Source organism: Corvus brachyrhynchos, unplaced genomic scaffold (genome assembly GCF_000691975.1).
Source record: "Corvus brachyrhynchos isolate BGI_N302 unplaced genomic scaffold, ASM69197v1 scaffold17, whole genome shotgun sequence".
Classification (NCBI taxonomy): domain Eukaryota; kingdom Metazoa; phylum Chordata; class Aves; order Passeriformes; family Corvidae; genus Corvus; species Corvus brachyrhynchos.
Window position 1 is genome coordinate 11,513,257 of NW_008240046.1, and position 27,232 is coordinate 11,540,488.

A 27,232-nucleotide genomic window follows, 5' to 3' on the forward strand; every position below is an offset into this window, starting at 1 on the left:
CGCGCCCGCGGGGGAGCGTCCCCCCCGGGAGCCGTGAGGCCCTGTTCCATCCGCCCACCCCGGAGCCGTGCAGCCCTGTTCCATCCGCGGCCCTGCTCCGTGCGGGCGGCCCCGCGCTCGGCCAGCCCTTCCCAGTGCGGCTGCTGAGATAAAATGCTGCACCGAAACGAGCTCCGGCCACCACCCGGCAGAAATTAGGTGACCAACAGCAAAAGGCGAATTCCAGCTGCAAGGCCCGGGTGAGATTAACTCTTAGTGCTGTAAGATTCTCCGGAACAGATGAAGCCTGCAGACATCAATCCTCTCCCGAGTCAGAGGAAGAGGAAAGGTGAAGGCATGTGAGAAAAACACCATAAAAGACACCAAAGTTAGTGAAGAAGGAAGAGCCAAAACCCTGAGAGAGGAGAAAGAGGAGATGCTTCAAACCTAGAAGCTGAAATTCTGTTGTATAGCTATGGTGCTGGACTATGATACATCAGAATACCTGTTGTAATTTCATGAAGCATGAGGGGTGGAGTGTTCAAACGGCAACCATGAGCAAAAGTACCTGTGCTGAAACAAGCAAATGCTGAAGTAGCTGTGATTTGATAAGAAGCTTGACCAGAGAGATGAAAATTATGACGACCTTTGCTCCCAGGGAGGAGGAGGTCCTCTGTTCATAGAGATGAAGATGCTCCCAGATATGGGTGAAGAGAACCTTTGTTTCTGAGCAGCTCAAAATGGTACCCCAGTAGCTCAAGATTGGACCCTTGAAAGCAGTTGTGGGGAAAGCTGTAAGTCGAGCGAAGGGACTTTCACATGCGAGCAGAGAACCAACCCGGGCGGCTGTCTCACTGTGACATTGAAGCCATGAGAGAGTTTCTTGTGGAGAGATCTCCATAGCATGAGTAAGAGGGACTCCTCTCCCTAAGTGAACTGAAAAAGATTATTATAGAGGTGGTAAACTGACTGAAAAAATCTCAAGGGTTGTCTTTTTATGTTGTCAGTGGGAGAAGGGAGAAAGGTGAGAGGAAGAGAAGTGTTCTGAAGGTTTAGTCTGACTCTTTTTTTTTTTCTTTCTTTTAGTTCTGTTAATAAACTTCTTTATATTCTTTTAAGTTTTGTGCCTGCTTTGCTTTCTCCTAATTCTTCTCACAGAAGCAAAATAAGTAAGTAATGGATATTTCAAACCAAACCACTACACTTAATTGGTGTTTCCGCCCGGTTTACAAATTGAACCTGCTACAAAGAGATTTTTTTTTTTTTACTGAAAATGTGACCAGAATTAGCCCAAATGTTTGTAAAAAGAGTTTAATTCTGCAAGAAGCTACTTCAATTTTCCTTTTTAAAAGCACTTGAAGTGCTATCAGACTACTGTTCCTTTTTGTAACAGGGAAAACAAGTTCATATCTGGAATTTCTAATAATATTTTCGTATCTACTCACTACACTATTTAGGGATTTAGCATTTGAAAATATAGAAATTTTGCTATAACAGAGGCAGCTATTTTAAAAATTATTTGAAAGTATGTAGAGAGCACTTCTTTTACATCTTAAGTGATGGTGGTGGTGGGGCTTTTTAAAATTATTTTATTTGTTCTCTTACGTATCTTTGGAAAAAGAAAAATTTGGGGAAAATAAGTGGGAAGCACAGAAGTCCTTTTCTTTTCCTTTACATGTCCCTGGAACTACATAAAACTTCAGGTCATGCTCTGAATGATCTCTGTTGTAAACTAAGAGTAAAAGAAAATGAAGTTCTCTTTCAATATTACCATATTCTGATGCAGCAGTCATGGAAATAAAGGCTTGGGTTGGAAGAGACCTTAAAGCTCATCTGGTTCTAACTCCCCTGCCATGGGCAGGAACGCCACCCACTAGATCAGATTGCTATGGGGACCCATTCAATGCGGTCTTAAGCACTTCCAGGAATGGGGCATCCACAACTTCTCTGGGCAACCTGTTCCTGTTCTTCACCACCCTCTGAGTAAAGAATTTCTTTCTAACATCTAATCTAAATCTTCCCTCTTTCAGATTAAAACTACTCTCCCCCGTCCCATCACTATGTGCCCATGTGAAAAGCTGCTCTTCTCTTTTAGAAGCCCTTTTTAGGTACTAGAATGCTCCTATAAGGTCTTCCCAGAGCATTCTCTTTTCCATGCCAAGCAATCCAAATTCTCTCAGTCTGTCTTCATACGAGAGATGCTTCATCTCTCTGGTCATTTTCCTGGCCCTCCTTTGGACCTGCTCTAACAGGTCCATGTATTTCTTGTGCTGAGGACCAGCCCCAGGGCTGGAATGCAGCACTCCGGGTGGGGTTTCACCAGAGCAGAGTAGAGGGGCAGAATCCCCTTCTTCAACCTGCTGGCCATGCTGCTTTGGATGCAGCTTAGGAAGTGGTTGGCCTTTCGAGCTGCAAGTGTGCATTGCAGGGTCACATCCAGCTTTTCATCCACAAGAACACCCAAGTCCTGCCTCGCAGAGCTGCTCTCAAAGAGTTTATCTTCCAGTCTGGACTCATAGCTGGGATTGCCCTGACCCAGCACCTTGTGCTTTGACTTACTGAACTTCATGAGGTTCTTGTGAACTTACTTTCAAGTTTGTCTAGGTGCCTCTGGATGGCAACCAGTCCTTCTGTTGTGTCATCTGCGCCACTCAGCTTTGTGTCATATGCACACTTGCCAAGGGTACATTTGAAATGCTAATGCAGCCAGACTCTTGCTATATCATATGTTCTTTTGAGCTGGAGTATATAATATGCAAAATTATGATTTTAGCCAAGGAAGAGACAATGATCAGATGCTGTTATTACCCACTTGCAAAGTCCCACCTTCACACATGCTTTCAAAGATAACAGTCTTCACTTGGTAGCATCTCTGAGTAGTGTAAATTTAAGTTGTGTACATAACAATGTTATAACATTAGTATTGATTAATTTCATAATAAAAAACAATTACTCAGAATTAGTGCCCTGATTCACATCTAGCTTGGCTTGATTTTTTTTTTTTTAATCAATGAAAATAGAAGATCAATCCCAGAAAAAATGTAGTTCTATATGAAGTAATATAATTTTTCTATCTGAAAAATTCACAGTGGAGACACAGTTCGAGAACTAACTAGAAGTGAACTATAAAATTGTTCCTCAGTTTAGCTGAGAGCAAGACAAGATCTTTGGCAGCAGTTTACCTGATCATCCCTGTTATGAACATTGCATGATGTTCTTTATATGTATGGTTCAGTTACAAAAGCAGTTCCCTTTAAATCAGCAGATAAGACTGCAGCACACTTATTCGAGTACATTCTATATTGTAAATGTCAGAAATAACATAAAATTGAAAACAAAAGAAAAAAAGGGGGAGAGGCAGCAGCATTGTATAAATCTGCAAATTCTCACTTAGAAATTATTATTTTAGGGTTCAAATATATAGGGAGTTCAGAGCACTATAAATAAAGTAAGATTATGTCAGGTTTAAAACGGTCTTGCAAGATGATGTTTGATTTTATGGTAGTAATTCTGTACTAATGGTAATAATAATATGGTAATAATTCTGTAATAAAGTTGTATCTCACAATGAGATGAAAAAAGTGAGTGATGGACATTAGGTAACTTAGAGTTAATTACTGAAGGCACTTTGAATTGGTGTGGCTTTTGAAGGCAAGAGTACTTTCACGAAGTAAGCAAAGAGGTAACAAAAATTTATAGTGTTCTGTTGATAGTAAGATCAAAGTTCATTCTAGAGGAAATGTATCATCACTTACTAGTTTCCTTAAAATAACCATACACGGGTTTTGTTATTTAATCTTTCATTCAAAATTATTTTATCTATTTGCTATTATTTATTAAATACTTTCTTTTTGTGATTTTTATCTTATACTGCTTTTGACTTACAGTTCTGAGTTTTATCTTTTTTATGACAGAAACTAGCAAAAGAATATGAATGACAGTGAAACTGGACTTACCGTAAATGCTTTCAAGCACTCAGAATGCAGGATCATAGACATACGTTTATTTTTTTAATGTAGCTATGTTTGTTGTTATTTATATAGTTATTTTCATTATTTCCCAAATAATTTTACTACTAAAAAATTACTGCAAAAGATGTTAATAACCCTGTCTTAATAAATCCAGACTAAAAATAATGTAGTCAGTGACTAATTATAATAGACAAAATGACGTGGTTTTGCTTTATTAAAAACATTTGTGGGATTTTCTACAATGATATGATCACTAAACACTGATTTTACACTTCATTTGAAATCTAGCTGAAATTGAAGTTCTACAGTGTTTGTCGGATTGAATGGCTTAGCTGTTTATGTAAATTATTTTTTCTTCCTTATGCTGTACATAAATAATCTTCGGTGCGTTGCTTGTCTGCCTTATGCTCAAATCACAAATATGATTAATGAGTGTTCTGCTCAGCAGATTCCAGGATGCTGTTAAAATAGTTCAGGTAAGTGACTCAACTTCAGATGTGCACCTTGTACTTACACATTATAGTAATAGTAGGACTGAGTAGTTAAATTGCCTGGTTACAGATAAACATGGTGCCTGGTGGTATGAAATATTAGCCATAGGACGAAGTAATCTACTTTTTGATCCTATATACAGAGCTTACAGTCTGTTCTGGTAACAAGCAACAAGCTGATAAACACTGAGCTTGACTTGATGATCTTTGTGTGTTCCTTCCAACTCAGCATATTCTGTGATATTATTGTACTTCAATAAATGTATCACACAAATACACCCTTATGGACAGGGTGTTATCCCTTGTTTGATGCAGTCCTGACTTGGGTAGGACTGAGATCTCAATTATTGCTTGACTTTTCATGGAGTACCATTCAGAAGGCAAGAAGTATTCATCTGGGACAAATGTGCCAATGGTGGTTTTTGTGGATGAAATCCAGAGCATATGCACCAGCATCTGAAACAGGAATAAGGAAGTACATAAGTAAAAAGGAAAGGTGATCTGAAGAGCAAATAGAGTGCATAGTTCTTAATGTGTTTTTTCAGTCTGGACTGTACTTAGGTACAGTACACTGTGGGAGTGTCCTGTTGGCTTTTGCTTGAACTGGTGCATATGAGAATTGAAGGGGAAAAGGCACCAAAACTATGAAAGACTCTACTAGTTGAGTGCCATCATACTATACTTAACAAAAAGGGAACAGTGATTTCATCAGAGTGTACTGCAGTAAGTCTTCATTATAATTTTTCTACAGCTAGGGTGTTGTAACTCATTTTTGTAATTAAGCTGATCAGAAAGTTTATGTATGAAGTGGAAAATGAGTCCTTTAGCCCCAAAAGTGCATTTAGACTACACAGAAAAACCTGCTAGCTACAGGCTGTGAGCTCTGCTAGGCAGAATTAGTCTTTGTTCTACCTAAACAAATGCATAGCAAAAAAAAAGTAAAATTCAAGGGGCCAGAGAGAACAAGCAAGCAACAGCATAACTAATGGAGCGAGTATGTGGCTAGGAGAATTGAAAGAGGAATCCAGGCTCTCAGTTTTTCTTGAAAAATGGTATCATTTTTGTAGCCTTTATTGAAAGAACAGTAATGATTGCTTTTACATGTTCTACTTTAGCAGAAGAGGGATTTGCAGCCATTTAAAGTGCTTTTAAATGAGATTCCTAGTTTCTTTCGGGACCGTATATTTACAATCCTATTTCAGCATTAGAAAATTACTGGTGACAATTCTGTTGCTGGTTTCAATGAGAGTTATTAAGGTGCTTAGAACAAGGAAGAGTTTAGGAACGAAAAACAAGTGAAATTGTTAAGGAATTATCTTTAAGACTATATAAACCAAAGTTCAGTTCCTTTATGATATGCTTCCAGTATGATAGCTTGTTGGCACTATCTTGTTTCTTTTTTAACTCAGCAGTCTGCCTTCATGGTGATGTATGAAAATGGTGATATATTACACTTTCTAGCTTATAGTCATCATCATTCATTACACGGCTAGTAAGACACAGAGTGTATTTTTTGCCAGCTGCAAAGCTGGAATCTGTTCTTCAAACCCTCTGCTATTAATTTTTACTGTTTTTATTAACCTGCTCACTTGTTTTGGTTGTGAAGCCTTTTTTTGGCTTGCGTAGAAAACAAGATTTGACTACAGTCTTGCCAAAAAGCTTATGTGAACATGTTTAGAAAGAAAGTGTGGGCCTTTTCTGATGGTCATTGATTGTAAGGTAAGTTAGGTGTAAAACATAGTTAACTTGAAATCAGTTGAAAGAAGACTGAAAAAAAAATTATCGTCTTCCTGTGTCAGTGATGAAATAATCATGGAGTATTGTGCTATCAGTCATTTTGCTCATAGTTTGGAAAGTGCTGAGATATTGGAAGCAGTTTAAAAGGATGTCATAAGAGTTCTTTCAGACAGTGAGACTTGACGCTCACTGTATTATGAGAGATGTCTAAGACATGACTTGATCATACCCAGTACTTCTGTGAGGAGGGAACTGCTGATTCCAGTGAACTTCTTTAGTCTAGCATACAAAAGAGATATATTTCTCTGTCTGGAAGGGAAAGCTGTCTTGAATTGGATATAATACACTATTTCTTAAATGAGGAAGATTAGTAGGAAACCCTGCCTTGAAGTGAGACAGTATCTCTATCACTTGAAGAGACGTAACTGGTCTTCGACTTACAGAATATTTGCTGTAATTTGCCCAGTGCTTTTGAGTTGTGTTATGCAGTAGTTAACATGATCACCATTACAGCCACATGTAAATTTAAAATCCATACTTCCTTCAAATCTTAGACCTATTTGCATATTAAGACCTATAAGGTACAACAATATGTTAAAAATAAAAAAAAGAAAACCCTTTAACATTCGCTAGTAATTTGTTGGGTTTGGGGTTGAAGTGGGGAGACAAGAGCTAAAATAATAATTGACTACGTTGCAGTAATCATTACTGAGAGTTTAAGTTATAATTTATTGATGCAGTCCAGAGAAACCATTTCTACTGGTTAGTTATGGTTTATATTTAACACAGAGGACAGAAACCACATTGACCAAATATGGCCTCCCTGATATTTAGTTTATGTCTTGTATCTGTTAGTGATAAAAAAATTTTTTTTCTTCCTGTATTTTGCTTCCTGTATTCTTAATTCCTTAATGTCCTTAATTCTTCAGTGTCAATGCATTCAAAGATCAGAGAAACTGTATTTCTTTTCATATGCTGCAATTCAAATAGTGGTATGCTAATCCAAATTAAGCCTATCGGTTCAAACTCACTGGAGGCAGCATAGTACACTTGGCATCTGCTTGAGTCTTTTGGTTCATTGTGGGGGCTAGCCATGTCTAACAGGCAAACTCCCAGCTCCAGAATCTTCATCGTGTCAAGCTGAATGTGCAGTTGGAAAGTGCGTAGATATTTGTGAAAGCACAAATGCATGGGAATGCATGATGCATACAGAGCAAGATAAAAACTTTGAGCCTTCCTCCTCACCTTGCAAAGACCGCTTTTTCTGATGCCACTTCTTTCATCACTGATATCATCCATGCCATAAAGATAGCTAATAGATAATTCTTAACACAGTGCCCACCTAATAGTCTGTGTTTTCTTAAAGATACTACCATTTCAGCATTGAATGAAAACTGTTGGTGTGCTAGTTTTTAGAAACAGAGGTAATATGATGTAGCTGGGAACTGAGGTGAAATAAATCCCTGCTAATATCTGATCTCTGGTGCTAATTTCTGTTCCAAATGTAGCAGTTTTATTTATATTTACATAATTGTATGCTGTAGTTGCATTTTTGTATGTTTGTTTTGCTACTATTTAGAATAGAAATCTGAAGTAAGTTTTATCTGAATGCAGATTTATCCAGAGACTCTCTAAATTATTAAGCTGCTATTGTGAAAAGGTTTCTGATGAGGCAAGTTTTTAAATATTACTAAATACAAAAACTGCACCAATTCACTGGAGATACCATTTCCTCCTCATTATCTTAGAAATGTTTGTTATAAACTTGCATTTCTCAAGAATGCTTGACCCATCTTGCCATAGTGACATTGATTTCAGGTGAAATAATAGTGATGTAATTTATAGAAGCTTATTGTTTCTGTCAGTGTTGGGACGGGGGGGGGAATAAAAGGAGGCAGAGGAAAATGCAAGAATATGGAACAATTCTCTGAGTCAGTTTAGGTTTGAAATAGAATGGTTTGTCACAGTGACCTGTTTCCCATACATGCTGTTATTTCATTCAGCAATAAACACATTCTTCCCACCTCACAACAAGGATTTCAAAACTGGTTGTTTTACAGACTTCTTCACAGCTTAATTGAAATCTTTTTACTTGCCACTCCTGTGGGGATGTGGTGTTTGCAAAAGTGTGGTCATGCATTTATTTTTGTAGAGGGAGGGGCGCAGCAAGGATATATACAACGTGTTACAGAAAAGAGAAGGAGCTCAGTCTAAAAAACTTAAGCACAGAGCAGAGTGGTGGCTTTTGTTGCAGGGAGCTGACTTACAAGAGATCCAAAGATTCTACCCAGCCCTCTTAACAGGCAGTTACAGTGCATAGGAACGCTTGACCTTATTATCACAGCTGTATTTCGGAAAAGCTCTTCAACAATGGACGAAATCTATTGGTGCAGCATTAAATATTCTGTAACATAGAAAAAGTTGGCAAAAATAGAAGAATGTAGTGATTGCAATAATCAAACCTTTTATAGTCTTAAGCTGAAGTGAAATACTTCACTGAAGCTAAATTTGCACTTAGGAAAGTGTCTAGCAGTAAAGAGTTAAATAAAAAGAATGTCATGCATGTGTTCGTGATTCTAAATCCAGAAGTGTTACATTTCCTTTGTTGGCATTAGTTTCTGCTGAATATACAGGATATATATGGTGAAGACTAAGCCCTTCTGTTACTGGTCTGAAGTGTTTTAACAGAAGTGTGGCATGCTTGGCTGAAAAGACTGGAGGTTTTAACAGATCAAAGCATATATATTTTGTTCTTGCAGGATATTTTCCTGCTTACCCATATGAGTTGTATTGACCAACTTCATTAAAAGGAATTTTATCTGGAACAAGACTTCCATTAACAATCACTAGTGTGTAAAGTAGTGGTGCATGGTAGAATTTTGTCTTGAGTACTTACAGCAAAAGCTTTTGAATTGTTTTTTGTTTGATATTTTTTCCCTCCAAGTATTAATTGCCATTTCTAAGGGTGGCACCAGTCTTTGTGGCTCTTGATGACAAAAAGATGGATAGGAAGCTATTGAAAGGTGCCATTTGTCTGATCTTATGTAATTCTCTACTTGCTGCTGCTGTGAGAGATGGAATCTTAATATTGTCAGAGGATGTAGACTAACTATTGAATATTCAGGGAAATGCAAGCATCATGAGATATTTCTGCTAGGATTGCTTTATTTTTCCTGTGTTTTTTGAGATTTTCCCCATCCTCAACCCAGATGTTCAACAGCCAACTCCTTTAGTGGCTATGCTGCAATCTACTCTTTTTCTCTTGTAACTGTGGTGAGCCTTGAGATTAATGCTTTGTGGGAGGGCTTGTGCTGCCTTTCTACAGAGGTACTCAACAGAAAGATGTTTTAGGAGAACTTGTGTTTTTTGAAGTCACCTGCAAGTCCTGTTGCTGGAAGGACGCAGATGAGGCATTGGCTATGCCACTTGTTCACTTCCAATTAACCGTCCTATTCTGTTTCCCATAGAGCCTGTGAAAAGAAAATGTTTTGCCCAGACATAGCCAGGAAAGGAAAGCTTTTTAGAATATGTGACAATAAATATTTTCAGTTGTCATTGTTCACAGCTCTGTTATCTCAGTGTGAAAATATTACCTCAAGAAGGTTAATAGACAGCTGTCACATCATTTTCTTTTTTCCCCCTGCCCTTCCTAAATTCACAGTACTAATGCAACTTTTTTTCCGTGTTATTTGGTTGGTTGGTTTGTTTGGGGTTTGTGAATGTTTTAATTTTCATTCCCTCTTTCTTTGTAACTAAGGACAACTAACTTCATGATACCAAAAGATGTATCCTAACAATAACAGACATATCTTCTGTGTGCTGTAAAAGCATAAAAATATAAAGCAGAAGAGGATGACCCACCGTTGTCTAGAATACTAGATAAATAATGGATTTGATACGATGGCAAACAAAATTGCTGCAAAAACAAGGGCAGATTTGACTGTAGTTGAAACAGCTGTTATTTGCACTATCTGGTTTTTGGAGAATAGTTGTTTGAATATTTGACAGCTGTAATATCGCCTCGTATAGGTTTTGTTCATATTATTTAGCACAGGCTGTCTATTTTGTTGGTATAAGTAGACTACAGCTGTTTTTGTCAGAAGCATTGAGTAGCTGTGCACCTGTGGTATACAATCCTGTTTCTCTTGGCCTTTCTCTTTTAAGTGAAATTGAAGTCTTTATTGCTTTTCTTACATACTCTGCTTTTTATCAGCTGAGAGACAAAATTGAAGGCTTTTTTGTTGTAGCAGACCAGCTTTGAAAACTTTATAAGTGGATTTTAATTTTCCTTATATAAGGTCATATTAATAAAAAAAATTACACTATAGCTGGAAAATGGAACATGAAGTATGCTGCCTGTATTTTGATCTCTCTTTCATCCTTCATTGGGTAATTGCTTCTCTGTTTTCCAGTTTGACAATTAAGGATCAAGATGGCAGTGCTTTCCTTTCACTGTCAAAAGCTGGGATAGTTGGATAAAATATCTCCTGACATTGCTATGTCCTCTGTGTTGCTGCTTTGGAGAATATGGGATGCTTTGATCAGTAGTTGGTTAAGCTGGGCAAATCCAAACCTTGCTGTTTGCTTCATGAAAGGCCAGGTTGGGTCTAGCAAGATTTACTAGCACAGCGTCAGTCCCATGTGAACACAGCAATGGTATTTGTGGGGCCAACTTGTACCTGCAAAAAGGTTAATGGCTTTTGTGCAGCAAAGAAATGGAATCCTCTTGTGGCTTCATCCATGGCACAGTTAACTAACGCAAGAGCAAATCATTCCGCTGTAATTGAGAGTTGACCAAGTTTACTTTTCATGAAACTCAATAGTTAAAATTCTAAACTAATTGTTAGAGAGAATTAGTTCAAGTAAGAGCAAAGTCTTGTGACAAAATATTAACATCATACATCAAAAACTTGTGGTTGTTGTCTGCTATTGTTGACAGCAACTGTTTGACTGCTTGTCATTGTGAAATTAAGCCAACACAGACAAATTGCTCTGTTTTCCACTCTTATTGCATCTCTTCAGGTTATCCTTCTTTTGCCCTTATCACTAATATTACAAATAGGTGTTTATCCTGAAGAGATTGGTAATTAATTCAGATAATGTCCATCAGCACCTTTTGAAAAATGCTTATGAATGCCCTCTGAAAACAAGATTTCATGTGGGAGAATTACATTCATTACTTCTGTCAGAAATGGAACATGCACAGATGTGTTGAAACACTGAACTGTGTTTGTCTTAAGTGTTACAACAGCTTCGTCTTCAGATTGCAAAGAATATTTGCACAGCTTTTAAGGATTGGAAACCACTCACCCCTTCCCTTAATGAAAGCATAAATTCTACAAAAAATGGAAGTGACCACCTAAGAAGAAATTGAGATTGTGGATATCAGTAACTGCTGATTTAACCTAACCTTCATTCAGATTATTTTCTTGAAGGATCTGATTAATTATTCTCTTACGTTTACAGGGCTAATTACAACCACATCCAGAAAACTAGATCGAGAGCAGCAGGGGGAGCACATACTGGAGGTAAATAATTTATTTAGCTTGCTGAAAAACAGTGACTGTAAGTTCATTGCTCATTTACAGAGAATTAAGTTTGCCAGACTTGATTACTATATGAAGAATGTAAAAAACTGGATTTCAGAAGTAATTTCCTTCTATGTTCATTATGTTGCAATGCAGATAACCACCTATCTTATAAAAACTGTGTGTTGGGGGGTTTTTGCTAAAAAAGAGTAAAGGTACAGATTGAATGCAATTTTTTTCCTATATCTCAAAACAAAGATTTTCATTCAAAGGCATGTCCTCTTTTTATCTTCCTGTGTAATTATTGGAATAGCTATTTCACCCTAACTTTTGCTGAATATAGGCTTCTGAAGAAGAAGTGCAGAATGTTTTTATAATATGGAGAATACAAAAGGGTGGTATGTGAGTAGCCCTATTTTCTGCATAATGTGTTTACCAGTCATATCAGTTGCAAGACATGCGTTATAGAGCCGGAGTCCTAGAGCATGGAACTTGTGGCATAATGCTTTTATTTAGCTACATTTAATTGACTGGAGTTTATTTAAGAGCTTTTCGCATTCTCTGTCAAACCACATGAAAGGAAAACACACAGAGAACTTGGAGTCATCCAGTTTCACAATGTTGTCAAGTAGTGTAAAGGCATGGTTCTTCACCTGTAGTGAAGATTTAATATTCACAGCGATCCTTATGTCCTAAGATTTATTTGGAATGTTTATTGTGCCTCTTGTCGTGGGTGATAGATAAAAGACCGCAATGGGAGTTGGCCAAATTAATGTTAAAGACAGAGAAACAACTCTAGACTTACTCAGAACTTGTGAAATCCTTAGAAAGGTGTTCCAATAGGAAGGCAATGACTGCAGAGACTTGGAGATGAATGTAGTTATTCCCTGATAGCACAAACTATCCTTTTGCATAATTGCAGTATATGTGCAGTCTTTCTGAGCCTTTTGTATCCCTTTGGTACATTGCAAGCTGGATTCATGCAGCTGTTGGACCAATTTTTTAATCGTTATTTTCATTTCTGTATCAGCTTTGAAAAGAACACTTTGTAGCTAAGCAGCAATGGGGCAGAATTTCTACAGTGTGTTTCTAGAAGTAATAGTAGCAAAATTAATTAAATGGTAAATCTGATTTAGTACTCGACATAGTATTCCTGTAAATTTTAAAGTAATTATATAATTCTCTTTTCAAATTGCCTCATCAAATCTGGTTGTCTCAGTTTTCCAAAGCACTTCATGTCCATTGTGTCTTATTTCTTGACCACTGCTATGTATACTGGTTGTAAAATTAGCATATCATGACTTTTACTTCTCTATATATTATACTGGGTTTTATATGAGATTTATACAGCGTATAAAATGAGCTGTGGATTGTTTTCTGATCCTGAAGCCACATGGCTCATATGGCTTTGATTGCTTACGCGTTATCCCTGGAACAGGGTGTCCACATCCAAGTTGCCTGTTGAAAATTGTGTCTAAGTTGTGTGAATTCTCAGGCTGCAGCTAAGCAACGTGTGTGTCTGTGTGTGTGCTACTTTTTCTGGGCTAAAACTTATGCCAGAGGTCACACTCATGGTGTAATGTTATGGGCAGTTGTCTGCTAGCAGTCATGCTAATTTAAGCTTGAGTTTATAACCTTAAGCTAACATGTACAGAACTCAGAAAGTTTATTTTTAGGATTACAATGTCACGTCAGGGTACATAAATCTTCCTGCTTTCATCATTCTGTATAAAATAGCAGTTTAAGCTCATTGCTCTTTAGGTTGTAACATTGTTTATTGCCTGCTGGTGTAATTTATAATTCTTCATTCTTTGTTCTTTTGAACAAAGAATGAAGAATTATAAATTACAATTATAAATTACAAAATATAAATAGGTTGTTAAAGTTTTAACTAAAAGTCTGTGAAGTATCTGACAGAGGAACTCTTTAACTACAGAGCGATACTGACAGCCCGGCCTAAAGTAGCAGTTTTCCCATGCATTAGTTTTATGTTTACAACTGTGATAATAGGTGGGAAAGAAACCCAGAAATGCACAGAATGGTGGACAGTATTATGACCCAAGTGCTGAGCATCTGGCTAATTAAATGAGCATTGAAATGTTGACCAGATGGGTTGGTGGGTTTATTACTTTTTGCTATTAAATTTGGTCTTTGATTGCACTTCTGCTTGCATAATATTAACTAATATGCCCCATGTTTTTTATTCCCAATTTCTAAGTATTTTCTGAGTGCCAGCTGGCACTTTCTTGTGCAGTTATTATAGATTAGCGTCATGTTATTCTCTCATGTCATAGTATTCTCTTTGTTATGTCAGTAATGCCTTCAAAACTGATGTTGCATTCAAATCAAATAGATTTTTCTCAAATTTGCCTTTGTTTTTTGCTTGGTTCAGGGCAATGCTAATTTTATGTTAATGGACATGTTATCCCATACCCTTTGTAATTTCCTCATTTGGAATATGCTTTGGTTTTCTCATTGGGTTTGGTTGGGGGTTTTTTTGTGAACTGAAAGGTATGTGGAGGTGTTCCTTTACAAGTACTAAAGGGAACAGATATTCATATATGTGGAAATCATACCATCTGTTAGAGATGAGCATGAATATTTGCATTTCATGTTGCATTTCATAAGTCAAAATATTAAGATAATAGCTGAATATACTTTTGTAGTGCCTTTTGTGAATACTCACCTAATAGCTTTAGGCAACTGCTTTAACTGAAGCTAGGGGATAACATTGCAGTTGTTTAGGCAGTTGTAGGAAAATGTCATTTAGGGAGGAGCATTGTTGGAAGGACCCTGTTTGAGCACTAACTTTACCCTTTTTAATAAAAACAGGTAACAGTAACAGACAACGGTACTCCTGCAAAATCAACAGTTGCATGGGTGATTGTGAAGGTCTTAGATGAGAATGATAACAAGCCTCAATTCTTGCAAAAATTCTACAAAATTCGGCTTCCAGAGCGTGGTAAGCCAGAGCGAGAGAGAACTGCTAGGAGAGAGCCAATCTATCGAGTTATTGCTGCAGATAAAGATGAAGGCCCCAATGCAGAGATCTCCTACAGCATTGAAGATGGTGATGAACATGGCAAATTCTTTATTGAACCAAAAACTGGAGTGGTTTCATCAAAGAAATTTTCTGCGGCAAGGGACTACGATATCCTTTCAGTGAGTGAAAATCTTGTATATCATGAATATGTAAAGTGTTCTTTTATCTGTTCATTTCTTATTCAGTAGCTGGCAGGTGAGTGACTGCAGTATCTGAAGGAAGAAAGCTTCAACAAATCCAGAAGTAATGTTTTGTGTGTTTGTTTGGTTTTCATTAAAGGATTATTTCAGATGTTTGTATTGTGTATCAAGAATGTCTGTTCTTTTTCAGAACTTGACAGATAATGTATGTCATGAGGGAACATAAACAATCAGTTTGACTCACCTTTGGGAAGAAAGCAAAATAAAAGTGAATTTATGGTAACATAACAGTTTGTGCTGCTATCAGGTGCTGCATACTTTTTCTCCATTTGCTGCCCAGATAATGAAGGGCAAGTGGCACTTTGAGAGACACTTAACCTTTCTGGAAATATCTCACACGAGCAAACATGCTTGGAGCTTATTACTGCTTTCTATTTATGTGACATAATGATTTATGTGATCCTGTAGCCTAAAAGATGTGTCTGTTTCACAGATTAAAGCTGTAGATAATGGTCGTCCACAAAAATCTTCGACTACACGGCTTTACATAGAATGGATTCCAAAGCCCGTCCCACCCACAGAGCCTATTTATTTTGAGGAATCATTTTTTTCTTTTACGGTGATGGAAAGTGACCCAGTTGCTCACATGATTGGTGTAATAGCTGTTGAACCTCTTGGAACACCACTTTGGTTTGACATAACGGGTAAGGATGCCTTAAGGGCCTTTATTATTAGAAACAAATGCATGGAGTCTGAGATACTGTAGGGCTCACTGCAGCTTGGTTTTAATCACACTTCCAAATAATGCAAGCTTTTGAATTCTTTAAATGCAGATGCGGACTTTATAAGTCAAAATTATTTAATTTTTATCAATGCTTTTCTGTATCAAAGATTAAAATTAAGTTGCAAAATATCTGCTGTGTTGCAGTTTTAAAAATGGCTTGTGAGTATTGTGTCACTGAAGTTAAAACTAATGAAGTCAATCTCCTAGACTGTATGATAGGAAAGGAAATAAAATTCTAGTTTTCTGCAGATCAAGATAGTACACACAAAGAGAGATTGTACCGTTCCCACGGATTTCTTCTTCTCTGGGCTGCTTCTCAGTTTGCTGTCCTCTGATTCAGTACTAAAAGGAAAGCTTGCAATGTTCCTAACACCAGCAATCTTCTTCCTGTACATATTCTTTCTACTAAATCATATCTTAGCCTATACCATTGAAAGGGGATTTCTAACCAGTAATATGATTATATGTTGATGTCATGGTAACAAAATTAATAGTACATTTTTGAAGTTTAGACTTAGCCACTAGACTTGTGAGCACCAGTAATACACAGAGTGTTCACTGCATAGCTGATAGTAAAACCAAGTTCTGTTGTGTGTTGTGTTAGAATCAAGGAGAATGGCATAGCTTTGTTTCAGGAGATATGCCTTGTAGTGAACTGCTTCTAGTCTTAAGCAAAATCTTTCTGTCAGTCTATCAGACTGTGATTTTTCTACTACATTCACAAGAGAGAGAAGGATCTTTTTCATCTTGGTTACTACTGAAAACTTTAGTCATTATTATGGTGTTAAGTTGCTGGGAAGAGCATATTTTAAATGATTTCTCAATAATTTAAGTATTTTAAGCATCTGGTTTGCTGGTGTGTATTTCCTGAGCCATGCTGAGAACAGCAACAGTTAAAAATAAAGTTTATGAAACTGACACATGTAGCAGGAATATATATAAATGCCAAATACTTTGAGGGTGTTTTCAAAAAATTTTCAGGCACATGCAAACAGATACAATTCTTCCCTAAAATCATGCTTCATGCATGAACAACCTGTGATGATATTGATAATCATTGCTAATGCATTAATACTTACAAAAAAATTTTTAAGTGGTTCTTTCTAAAGTATTCTTGAAAAAAGTGTTCCTGTCCAAATAGATTATAGTTTAATAAAAAGTTTTGGTGTTTAGACAAATCTAGGGGTTACAAATCTGTACAACAGTGTGGAGGAACTAAAAAGTTGGGGATGCTTTCTTGCATTCTCATAGGAGCAAAGTTCTGCATTAGAGGTATTTTGGAACCGAGGCTGCTCTTTCACTGATCTCCCAAACAGACCTAAACACACAGATATGGGAGTAAAAAAGCAGAAAGTATAAACATAAGTGAGCAGGAAAAATTAGAAGGTATCATGTACTCCAATTCAAATTAGGTTTATCCTAATTTGTCAACAGCAAACATAAATATCTGTAGACTGAAATGAGTCCATTAAAGGAAAGGTTAAGAGTGACATGGCCAGAACAACATGAGCAGTTCATGGAGATGAAAGAGAGTAGATAGAAGAGGCCTCAGATGTTTTGGGAGTTTGAACACAGTACAGTAGAGATGTTTTCTGAGGCCTTTTATTAGCAAAATTTGTTAATTAGATTGAGGACGTACTTTTCTATAGTTCTTAGTGTGCTCCAACTGCTATGCACTCTGAACAGTGGGTACATCTGAATAGAATTCTGGCTGATAGTATTATTTCGATCTGCTCCGTCTAAGTGTGGAGCAGTTTGGTCATTTACATATTTTTATTGTATGCCTAATGCAGAAAATGAATGATCTTTTCCTGCCCTCTTTAGAAAGACATATACAGAAAACTGTGTGGGGAAAGAGCATAACTAGCCCAAGAATTGTAAAACAAACATTTTATTTTGACAGTTTTCTTAGTTAAAGTGTTTTAGAAAGTTTGATATGTGATCATGTTGTGAAGTTATAGGCTACTCTTACAGGTGGTCACTTTACTACCCTCTTTTACTGTTTCTAATAGCATGAATGAATTTGATTGACAGCTTTCCTTTGTGTTCTGTGCTTGCTTTCCATGCTTTCTTTCTTTTTGGCTGAGCCAGGAGACAAGCTTGCTAGTGAAGTATTTTACATCTTACAGATGGCTTGTGACCTGAACTGTACAGCAGAAGGTATCTGCTGAGATCACATAATTTATTACCAGATTATGAGATCTGAAATGAAAGCGTACATTTATAAACTATTTATTTTATTAACCCTTCGGAAATCAAAGTGCTCACGGTTGCATTTGTGACAGGTTCGTTTTTGTTTTGTTTTGTCATCGTTACATTTATACAGCATCAATTCTGAGCATCCAGTTTTGGCTTTGGCCAAAACTGTTGCTGTTACACTTTCAGTGTACTCGATGCAGAAGTTTGGGTTGAGTTCTGCTTCAGCGGATAACCAGATATAACTATTACTACAAACATAGGCAAGGCCCATTCTTGATAAGGAAGGGAAAAATTTTGGTTAGGGAGCTTGTCCTTGTGTCAGGAAAACTGATTGTGCCAATTCATACCCATTCACTTTACTCTTCCCTTAAAATGTAGAGGACTTCATTGAGCCATCTGAGAAAATGGCAAAACTAGATTCATCTTCTAAAACTGACATACTGCACAAAGCCCATTAAAAAAATTCATGTACATCTGTTAAGAAAAGAAAAAAGCTGCTGCCTTTCATGCTGTCTAGTTTCTATCCATTTGAGTGATTCAGAAGCTGCTGCTGGGCTAGTAAGAGGAGTTGACTTTCGATTGAACTAGAAAAATTACGTGATGTTGGTCATTATCAAATATCTCAAATCCAGTGAAGCAGAATCCAGCTCATCTTTCCTAAAATGATATGTTTGTCATGCAGTGGAGCCTTCTAAAGGTGAAATCCTTTTTACATGTGAATGGGGGCCCATTTCAGTATTTACTGTTTTTTTCTTGGACTGAGTTCAAATTTGCAACCTTTGGAATTTCACCCTCTCACTTCTAACCTTGGCTTTTCATAAAAGGCATTTAGTGATTTGCAAAGCTTAGCATGTATAATCTTGTTAAAGAAAAGAAAAAGCACTCAGATGATATCTGAATGCTATCTGCTATTCTTGTGAAATATAATTAGAAAAACACATGCCCATAATTAGGAGAAATTGGTTTGCCATATCTAGCACTGGCTTGACCAAAATAAAAATTGATTCTTCCATTTCAGGCAGTTTATTGAGAGGTCTAAAGCAATTGTAGTTAAATGGCAGTATTTATCATCACTAATAGTGTTTGGACTTAATGGACATTGTATTCTCAGGACAGTCTGCTCCAGGTGACAGGATGATGATCAATTAAATGTTTAAGCGACTGAGTGTAGCTATTGATCTACACAGTTATTTAACTATATTTCAAAGAGTAATATGAAAGTTTCACAAGGGAAATTAAGATAATTTGCTTCAGAAAAGGAACTTGGCCATATTTAAACATTGGGCATTTAAACCTCTAGCACTATTCTGAATCCTGCCTATCTCAGTAGGAGTGAGATAGTGAATTCTTTAGATACTCAACATTAAGATGAGAATCCTTTGGAGGTACTGTAGCTTTTTCGGCCTTATCTATAGTCATATATGAATATAATAATATGTACTCTGCTCCAAAAGACAAAAATTTGACTGTATGTCTGATTTGGGATTTTAATTTATTTTGATAAAAAGTATGTTTTTCACTTATTAGCTGACAATCTGCCCAAAATGAACTATTGCATCTGGCCCAGTAATTCTCAATTTCCTGCTATATGGAATGATTAAATTCTGTGGATTTTTTTTTTTTAAGTAGAGAATCATGCTAATAAGAATTTACCTGCTGACTTTCCATGAGCCAGACAAATCAGCTTTGTCCAAAACTACTCAGTTTTAAATATCTATTAGCAGCATATCATGTTACCAGGAAAAAAACCCAAAGTGTTTAAACTAAATGTATGTATAAGTATGTGTATATATAGTTCCACCTTCATTAAGCATCGGAAGACAGAACATGATCATACATGAAAACAATGAAGCAATGATGCATTTTATTAACTTTTCCCTCTCACAATTCCCTGAACAAGGTGGCAACTATGACAGTCGATTTGATGTGGACAAGGGCACAGGAACTATCATTGTTGCAAGACCTCTTGATGCAGAACAGAAATCAAATTACAACTTGACAGTAGAAGCAACAGATGGAACCAGATCTATCAGCACTCAGGTAATGAACTTTCTGATGAAGCACTTATAAAAAGTGTGTGTAGCTGGAGGGTAGGGAAGGTGTTGTATTTTCTTCTTACCATTTTTTTCATCCTAGACAATGAACATGGTTTATTTAAATTAGGGACTTTGTCTAAAATAGAAGTAAGTTCTGTTATTCACCGAGCCATATTGTTTGGTGGTTTAGGTGGAAGGTTGTGTATTACTATACTGTAGTCTGGACCAACAGCTTTTAAGTTATATCATGTTCGTACAGCTAAATAAATGAAAACAGAAGCTAAGCCCTGGCATGCATGATTTTCTCACAAGAAAAGGATTAGTGCTACTTACCTGAATTACTCCTCTTTACCCAGTTCCCCCAAAGTCACTAAATAAATTGATTGCTGTACTTGAGGTTTAAAGACAACCATTGTAAAATTTTGTTGTTCCCCTTCCCCTGCAAGATCTGTGGATGACTAGTTGTACAATGTCCAAGTAATGTTTTATGAAACTGAGCTGCTTCTTCTGCATAATGTACATATAGAAACAAGATTTAGATTATAACATCTCTTTGTATCATCCCAAATACCTTATTTTAGCTTTGGTGGAAGTAGAGATTGCTAAACAATCTCCAAAAACCAGCAACCTCAGACAAATCAATGTTTTAAAATTACCTTTTTACTAAGGCTCTGTGATGGTGGCAGTTCTTTGCAGTTGGACTAGTAAGTTCACTTGAAGGTGCAGAAGCCTTTTGTGGCAGTACTGGAAATAATTCATAGTAAAGTAGTTTATGATGTATATCCTGCCTATTTTCCCCATCTAGTTTCTTTCCCCAGCCCAGAACCTAAATATGTTTAAGAGTACGGTTTTTCTGAGCTTGGTGTGAACAGAGCCATGATCATAGAGGAGCTTCTCTGTTCTTTCAGATAGGAAGGAAAAGCTTTGTTTACCGATTAAACACTGTTGGACTTGGACAGTGATGTGTCTGTGTTACCTATCCCTATCATTGACCTACCCCTCAGGCACTCAAAGAGCAGTAAGTGGATTGCTGCTGTCTTTTCTGTACATAGAGATCTGCGTTACAAATGCAATTTCTTCTTGTTCAGCTTCTGTGCAGCACATATGTTTTTCTGTTATCTTTTCTAATGTCTTATATGTTGTCTTCTGCTTTTGGCCAGAGGAAAAGATGTTTCTTGTCAATGTTCAGGATTTTAAACAGAATCTTTATTGAGCTGACTGCATGTCTGGAGGCTTGATAGGTCAAATAGAGTAAATTTGATAGTAGAAGGTAACCAGATTTAGCAGTTTCCTTTGAAAAATGCCTTTTCCTTTAGTGGTGACAATTGTGAATGATTTTTCTAGACCATGAATCTTCAAAGACAGCAACATGTTTCCTAGCAGGAACTTGCTGCAATCGTAGTTGTGGTTCCATTGCCTCTGGTGCTGATAACCACCATAAGATGTTTGGAGAATCCTGCTGTAAATTTATTAAATTTGCCTACTTGTAGTAAAAATATTGAGCAGATCTACTGATTACAGAATGCTGGATAGAAGGCAGGACAAAAAATAGAAGAAACACAAATTCAGCTAAAAGTCAAAAAGATAGCAAGAGGCTTTTCCATACACATTTCCCCCCCCTTCCAAAAATGCAGTCAAAAATGCCATCATACAGTGTGTTTTGGGGCAGCCCAGGGACTTAATATGGGGCCTTGGTGAGTGCAGATAGCCTATCCAGTGCTGCTGCTTGCATAGCTGAATCTATGTAGACATCCTGAGCTGTCACAGTTGAACCATAATCTGCTTTGTCTTTTAGAACAACCAAGAATTGGAAGGTCAAAAAATTACTTTAACCCTCACCACTTCTCTTCCTCTCAGTCATGTGATTCATTTAGTTCTTCTTGGAAGTGCACAGTGTACCTTTTGTTCAAGTTCTTTAAATGAACTTGTTATTTTAGCATTTTGTAAAGCTAAGTGAACATTATAAACATTTACCACAGCGCTCTTCTCCAGAAGAATTGGAGTAGTCATCTCAAATTTGTCATTTCTGTGATCGCTTTTTCTGTGATTGTTTTTCATATCTTTGTCTTCCTCTCTGTTAGGCTTGGCAGGATCAGAGATTGTGGTTTCTGTTGCAAACAAGCACAAAGACTTCCTTTGCGTCGTCTTCCTTTCGCCCTGCTTGTGGGATAAGCACAGGTTATGCTGTTGCTGTTGGAGTCTCATGTTAATATGGTGCAATGATTGAGGAGTGTGGATTAGCTCAAATTCTGCAACTGTTGGTGCATGATCCTGATTTTAGTTGATTCTCTTATCTCCCCCATAACTCCTGGCCCACCCAAATGGACTCATCTGTTAAGATAACCCTCAGGACTATCACTCAGAAGATGCATTTCAAATCAAGCTCAATTTAGGGGGTTAAAAATGTTGATACAAAATCAAAACTGAAGGTGTGATTTATGGCTGCCAGTGTGTAAATTCCGTTGCTCATTGCTGAAATACTGATAAAACTTTAAATGTTCATGTGGCATTGGATTCTTCTAAGAGCTGATAAACAGTTAAAATGGAGTGACATGCAAAAGAAATTCTGAATTCTGAATGCATGCATGAGGAACAACAATAGGCCATACAGAGCTTTTAGCTTAGAAAGTAATTGCTATAAACCCTGGATATACAGTAAACAATTTAACAGACCTTGATTAACAGCAGAGTAAGTCATTTTACATTTAATTTGAAAAAGGAAATGACATTTGCAAGAAATAGGGGAGGGGCACAAGAAATGAAAATCTTATTGTGTGAAAGCAGTGTATTGAATCTGACTTTAAACTGGAAGGCATTTGCTGGCCTTGGGCCATTAACATCTGTAGGGCATTTGACTCTTTCAGGACTTCAGTTAAATAGCTTTTTTGAAAAATAAAGCAATAGTAGGAGTGGAGGCTATTGGAATTTTGCATGCATCTAAATACCAAATGCATGAGGCAAAGCAAGGACAAACAAATTCCTACAGTAATGGTATTTGACGTTATGTTAGAAATGACTAGTGTCACACTTCAAAGGATTATGATTAAAAATAAAATAAAAATACAGAAACTAAATAACTGAAAGCCAAAAGTCAGGCTACCTATGTACTGAAACAGAAAAGGTTATTCACAGACTGTAAGTAGCAATAAATGAATTATTGAATTGATTTTGGGGGGAAAACAAAAAGTAAAGGTCCTGTTTCTAGCTGTAGCCACTTGAAGTCATTGCTATGTCTATCAATTTTTTACATTGAAAGTAATACCTCAGATGGTTTACAGCTAATTGCAGCATTTTACCTATTGCTTTGCTATTGCAGAATATTTAATCTTGCTTTATGCAAAATTCATATGGATATGATACTTTGGGAATGAAGTATCGAATAATCTTCTAATGCATACTAAATATGATTTTTGCTTGCAATTACACTGCTCTACGGAGACATTTAGAACTGGAAGGAACTTAGATTATATCTGGATAATACAACTTTTTATTTATGAAAATTATTATAAACATGTCAATGTCATTAATGTAATTATGGGAGAGGAGTAGACTTTAAACTCCACATAGAATCAGTAAATGAAAGATTATGTTAAAGAATCTGAAGGAACATTATGTTTAAATATTGCACATTGAGTATGTTTTGTCAATGGCACATATTTCCTCTATAACTTAGTAGCAATCGGTGCATCCCTATGCAAAATTAGGTTTCACCTGCCAGATTATTAATACATTTGAAGTCCTTCCTCAAAATAATCCTGGGCTGCTTTGTTCTCTGTATAACCAGTGTGCATTGCTCTCAGTAGGATCTGTGGGCAGAAAGCAGCTGTGCAACACAGCCCTTCCATATCTTTGCAAAATGAGTGAAGTTTCTTTAGTTCCAGAACATTTTGTTTCAAAGATCACATTATGGTCTGTTAATGTCAAGCTTTTCTATGTTGTGACTCTTTAATGTGCAACTCTTTCTTAAGAGATAACATCAGTATATTTCATTTTAATTGAATCTTATAATTTCATTGAGAGATGTTCAGTAGCTTATTTTATGCTATGTTATGTTGGAATTACACAAGTTCTTCATGTGTTTTGTTCTCAGACACACTAAACCATATTTTTCTGTGTGGGCCTTTAAAACTGCACTCACAATTATTAATTCAAGTGCTTTCAGTTTAACTTCAAGGTCTTAACAGTTTACATGACAATTTGGTCCTCTTACATTTAAAAGGTAATTGCACATCTAGCACCTGTCACCCTCAGTTAGAATTCTGACTTGAGAGTAGGGTTTCCTTAGTAAATTTATTTAATAGTTTACATTGGAAAGAGCCCCTGGAGTTCAAGCTAAAACTCCTGGTCAAAGCAGAGCAAACTGCAAAGTTGATCAAGTTTTTCAGTGACTTGTCAGGTTCTGACTGCCTGGGATGACAAGGCACAGCACCACTTCCTTGGACTTGGTTTTATGCTGGTGTTTAACAACTGTCCTTGAAAAAATTTTTTTCTTACGTCTAGTTGTATTTTCTCTTATTGGAGCTTGTGAGTGTTGCCTCCTGTCCTTTCACTGCATCTCTGAGAAGTCTGGCTCTCTTTCCTGCACCCCTCCAGTGGACAGATGGCTTTTCAATCCCCACTGATTTTAATGACCTGTCATTGGATTTGTTTCCTTTTGTCAAGATCTCTCCTGGACTGCAGGACTTAAAACTGTAGTGGATCTACATTCCCACCAGTGAGTGTCAAACAGAAGGGGGTAATTTCTTCCCCTTATTAAAGCAGCCCAGTGTGCAGTTAGACAAGTTACCAGAAGGGAGCCCATCAGGTCACATTATGCTTGTCCACCAGAACCTGTGCAGGGGCATAAAGTAATAATATCACTGAAAGAGATGAATCCTAGAGTATGTAGATAAAACACTTTTCACTTGAGTCTAAGATAAACTTTGGATTTCATGTGCATTTAAAATCATTGCACTAATATATCAAATTGTGTATTTGTAGTTGTGTTTACCAGTGTGGAGAAAAACTGCAGCCTGAGCAAGTAATGTGACAAGTAATGGAATACCTGAGCTAACTATTTGTAGTGACTGAGTCATTATATTTATTCCTTAGCAATATTTTTTTTTAATAATTCATATTTAATAGTGCTGTACATTTTGAGGAGCTAACTCCTTATCTGTTTAGCCCAACAGTACTTTTTGGAGGATGTCTCCTTATGTGTCATTTTAACTGCTTTGCTAGCTAATACCAGAGTTGCTGCTAAATCCTGATGGTATGATCAACAGCTTACTTTTCAGTTAAGCTGGTTCATTGGATATGTGGTTAGTCCTGCAGGTACTGATGCTGGTTTTACAGTCATTGCATTCCTGGCATTTAACTTAGTAGTTTGCATGGGGTCTCTTGTGGTGCTCCATTCTAGAAATGCTGTTTTTCTTTATTTGTTTTGTGTAGTACCAGGAGCACAGGTGGTCATGTCTTCTGCTCCATAGATTCACTTTACAGAGTTGCTCTGTAGTTGCATACCCTCTCACATCGAATTTTAACAAAAGTTTCTGTATTTCCTCATTTGGCAGTAGAAATAGACATGAACTTAAATAGCAATTTTAATTTAAATTCATCGAATTTGGCACCTTTTCTTTGCTTTTCACTTGCTTTTTTTCTGAGTCTGACCTTAATAATTTCTTGGGGGTGGAAGTTTAATAAAAAAAATAGGTGATGAGTTCATTTTGAAAGCATACTATCCATTAATGAGGTGTTGTAATTGTATATGACCATTAAAACTTTCATTTATACAAAGATGTTTTTATAGTTTGATTTGTATTGAGTGTTGGGGTTTTATGCTGTTTGGGGTTTTTTTGTTGTTTTTTTAATTTGTTGTTTATCTTCATTTGGTATCATTTTTCATTTTCCTGAGCACCATTGTTTAGTGAGCAGGTGTTTTTACTCAAATGCTTTGTGAGTGTATTAGACCCTTCTGTCTTACTTCTTTCAAGAGGCATTAAAATGTGTTTTATTTATACAAAATTTAAAAAGAAACTAACAACTGTGCTTGTGTTGCTGTATTGCATCCTGTCTAATCATGAAAATATAAAAAGATCACATTTTTAATATAAAAATTCCTTCTTGCTTTTCATTTTCCAACTGAATTTGTTAGTTAATGTATTAAAAACTTGTCCTAATATGTATCCTGGGTCACCTACCATTAATATTTCTCCCCACTGAAAGTCAATATTTATTCCAACTATTTGTTTCTTTTCTTTAATCTGTTTCTAATTGATGACAAAACCAAACTTCTTAGTCTCCATAGCAACATCTTGCAAGGGATTTTATCAGTGTTCCAAATGACTCAGTTTTAGTGTAAGATGCTAGTTTTGCAAGGTTGACATTTCTTCTTCCTATAGCAAGAGGTATGGCATTTCCTAATTATTTGCCACCATCAGGATTCATCTCATTTAGTTTCTACTGCATGGAGTTTGGTACCTCGTTTAAATTACATCCGTAGACCCCACCAGTTACCAATGGAAATCAGTAAGTGTCTTCAAAGGAAAATTTAACCCACTTACAATATTGTAAGTACCTATTTTACAAACCATTTTTTAGCCCTTAAAAAACTTACACAAAGCACCTAGCCTTTGGATGGATAAAAGCCTGGCTGTACATGTAGCCCATAAAGAACCTGAATTTAGCTGTGTGTTGCTGGAGCTTTGCTGTCTATTTGCCAACTCCTTTGCATTACTGTTACTTGTCTGATGTTATCGCTGTTACAAAACAGGATGGTGGCTATCTGTCTTACCCTTTTTATACTAAACTTTGATGCTGTGAAAGGCAAGTGGAGGTGCAGGGATCTTGTGTGGTTCCAGTGAGCAACATTATACAGACAAAGATGCAATTCAAGCCATCTGATTTAATTTAACTGTAGCTTCAGAGAAAATGTGTTGGTGACCAGTGAGCTAGACTGAAATCATGCTGCATTGCTGGAGAATAGTAAACAACAGCACCTGCAGTTCTTCTAAATAATGCACTTTTGTGGGAATTCCACCACTCTTCTATTTTTGTCTTGCAGATGTAAGGAGCTGAAAGGGGACTGTTTTTACGTGAGGGCAAGGAGGAGTATTATGCATCCACTGCCTTGAAAAAACACTGCTTAAAATTGTAAATTTGCACCCCAAAACAGGATTTTTACCCACTCTAGGATCCATATTGAGTATTTTTAATTCCAAAATTAACAAGGATTTTTTTTTGTCTTATTTTAGACAAAAATCATTCCCTGTAAGATGTCTTATATAAGATATTTCTGGTTGTACACATTTCTAGTTTGACTTTGGGGAAGGTGAGGTAGATTTGG

General features: G+C 36.7%; 1 protein-coding gene across 6 annotated transcripts in view; it reads left to right on the plus strand.

Annotated features, from left to right (window-relative positions):
• Positions 1-27,232, plus strand: part of FAT1 (FAT atypical cadherin 1) — a 107,912-nt gene that overhangs the window by 44,539 nt on the left and 36,141 nt on the right. For all 6 annotated transcript variants that reach the window (XR_001865260.1, XM_017744347.1, XM_017744350.1 and 3 more), the window contains exons 4-7: positions 11,645-11,706; positions 14,539-14,868; positions 15,383-15,593; positions 19,773-19,912. Coding sequence is in view for 5 of the 6 variants with exons in the window: in XM_017744347.1 (XP_017599836.1) it covers positions 11,645-11,706; positions 14,539-14,868; positions 15,383-15,593; positions 19,773-19,912 (743 nt within the window). In the remaining variant the exon portion in view is untranslated. The remainder of the gene's footprint in view (positions 1-11,644; positions 11,707-14,538; positions 14,869-15,382; positions 15,594-19,772; positions 19,913-27,232) is intronic.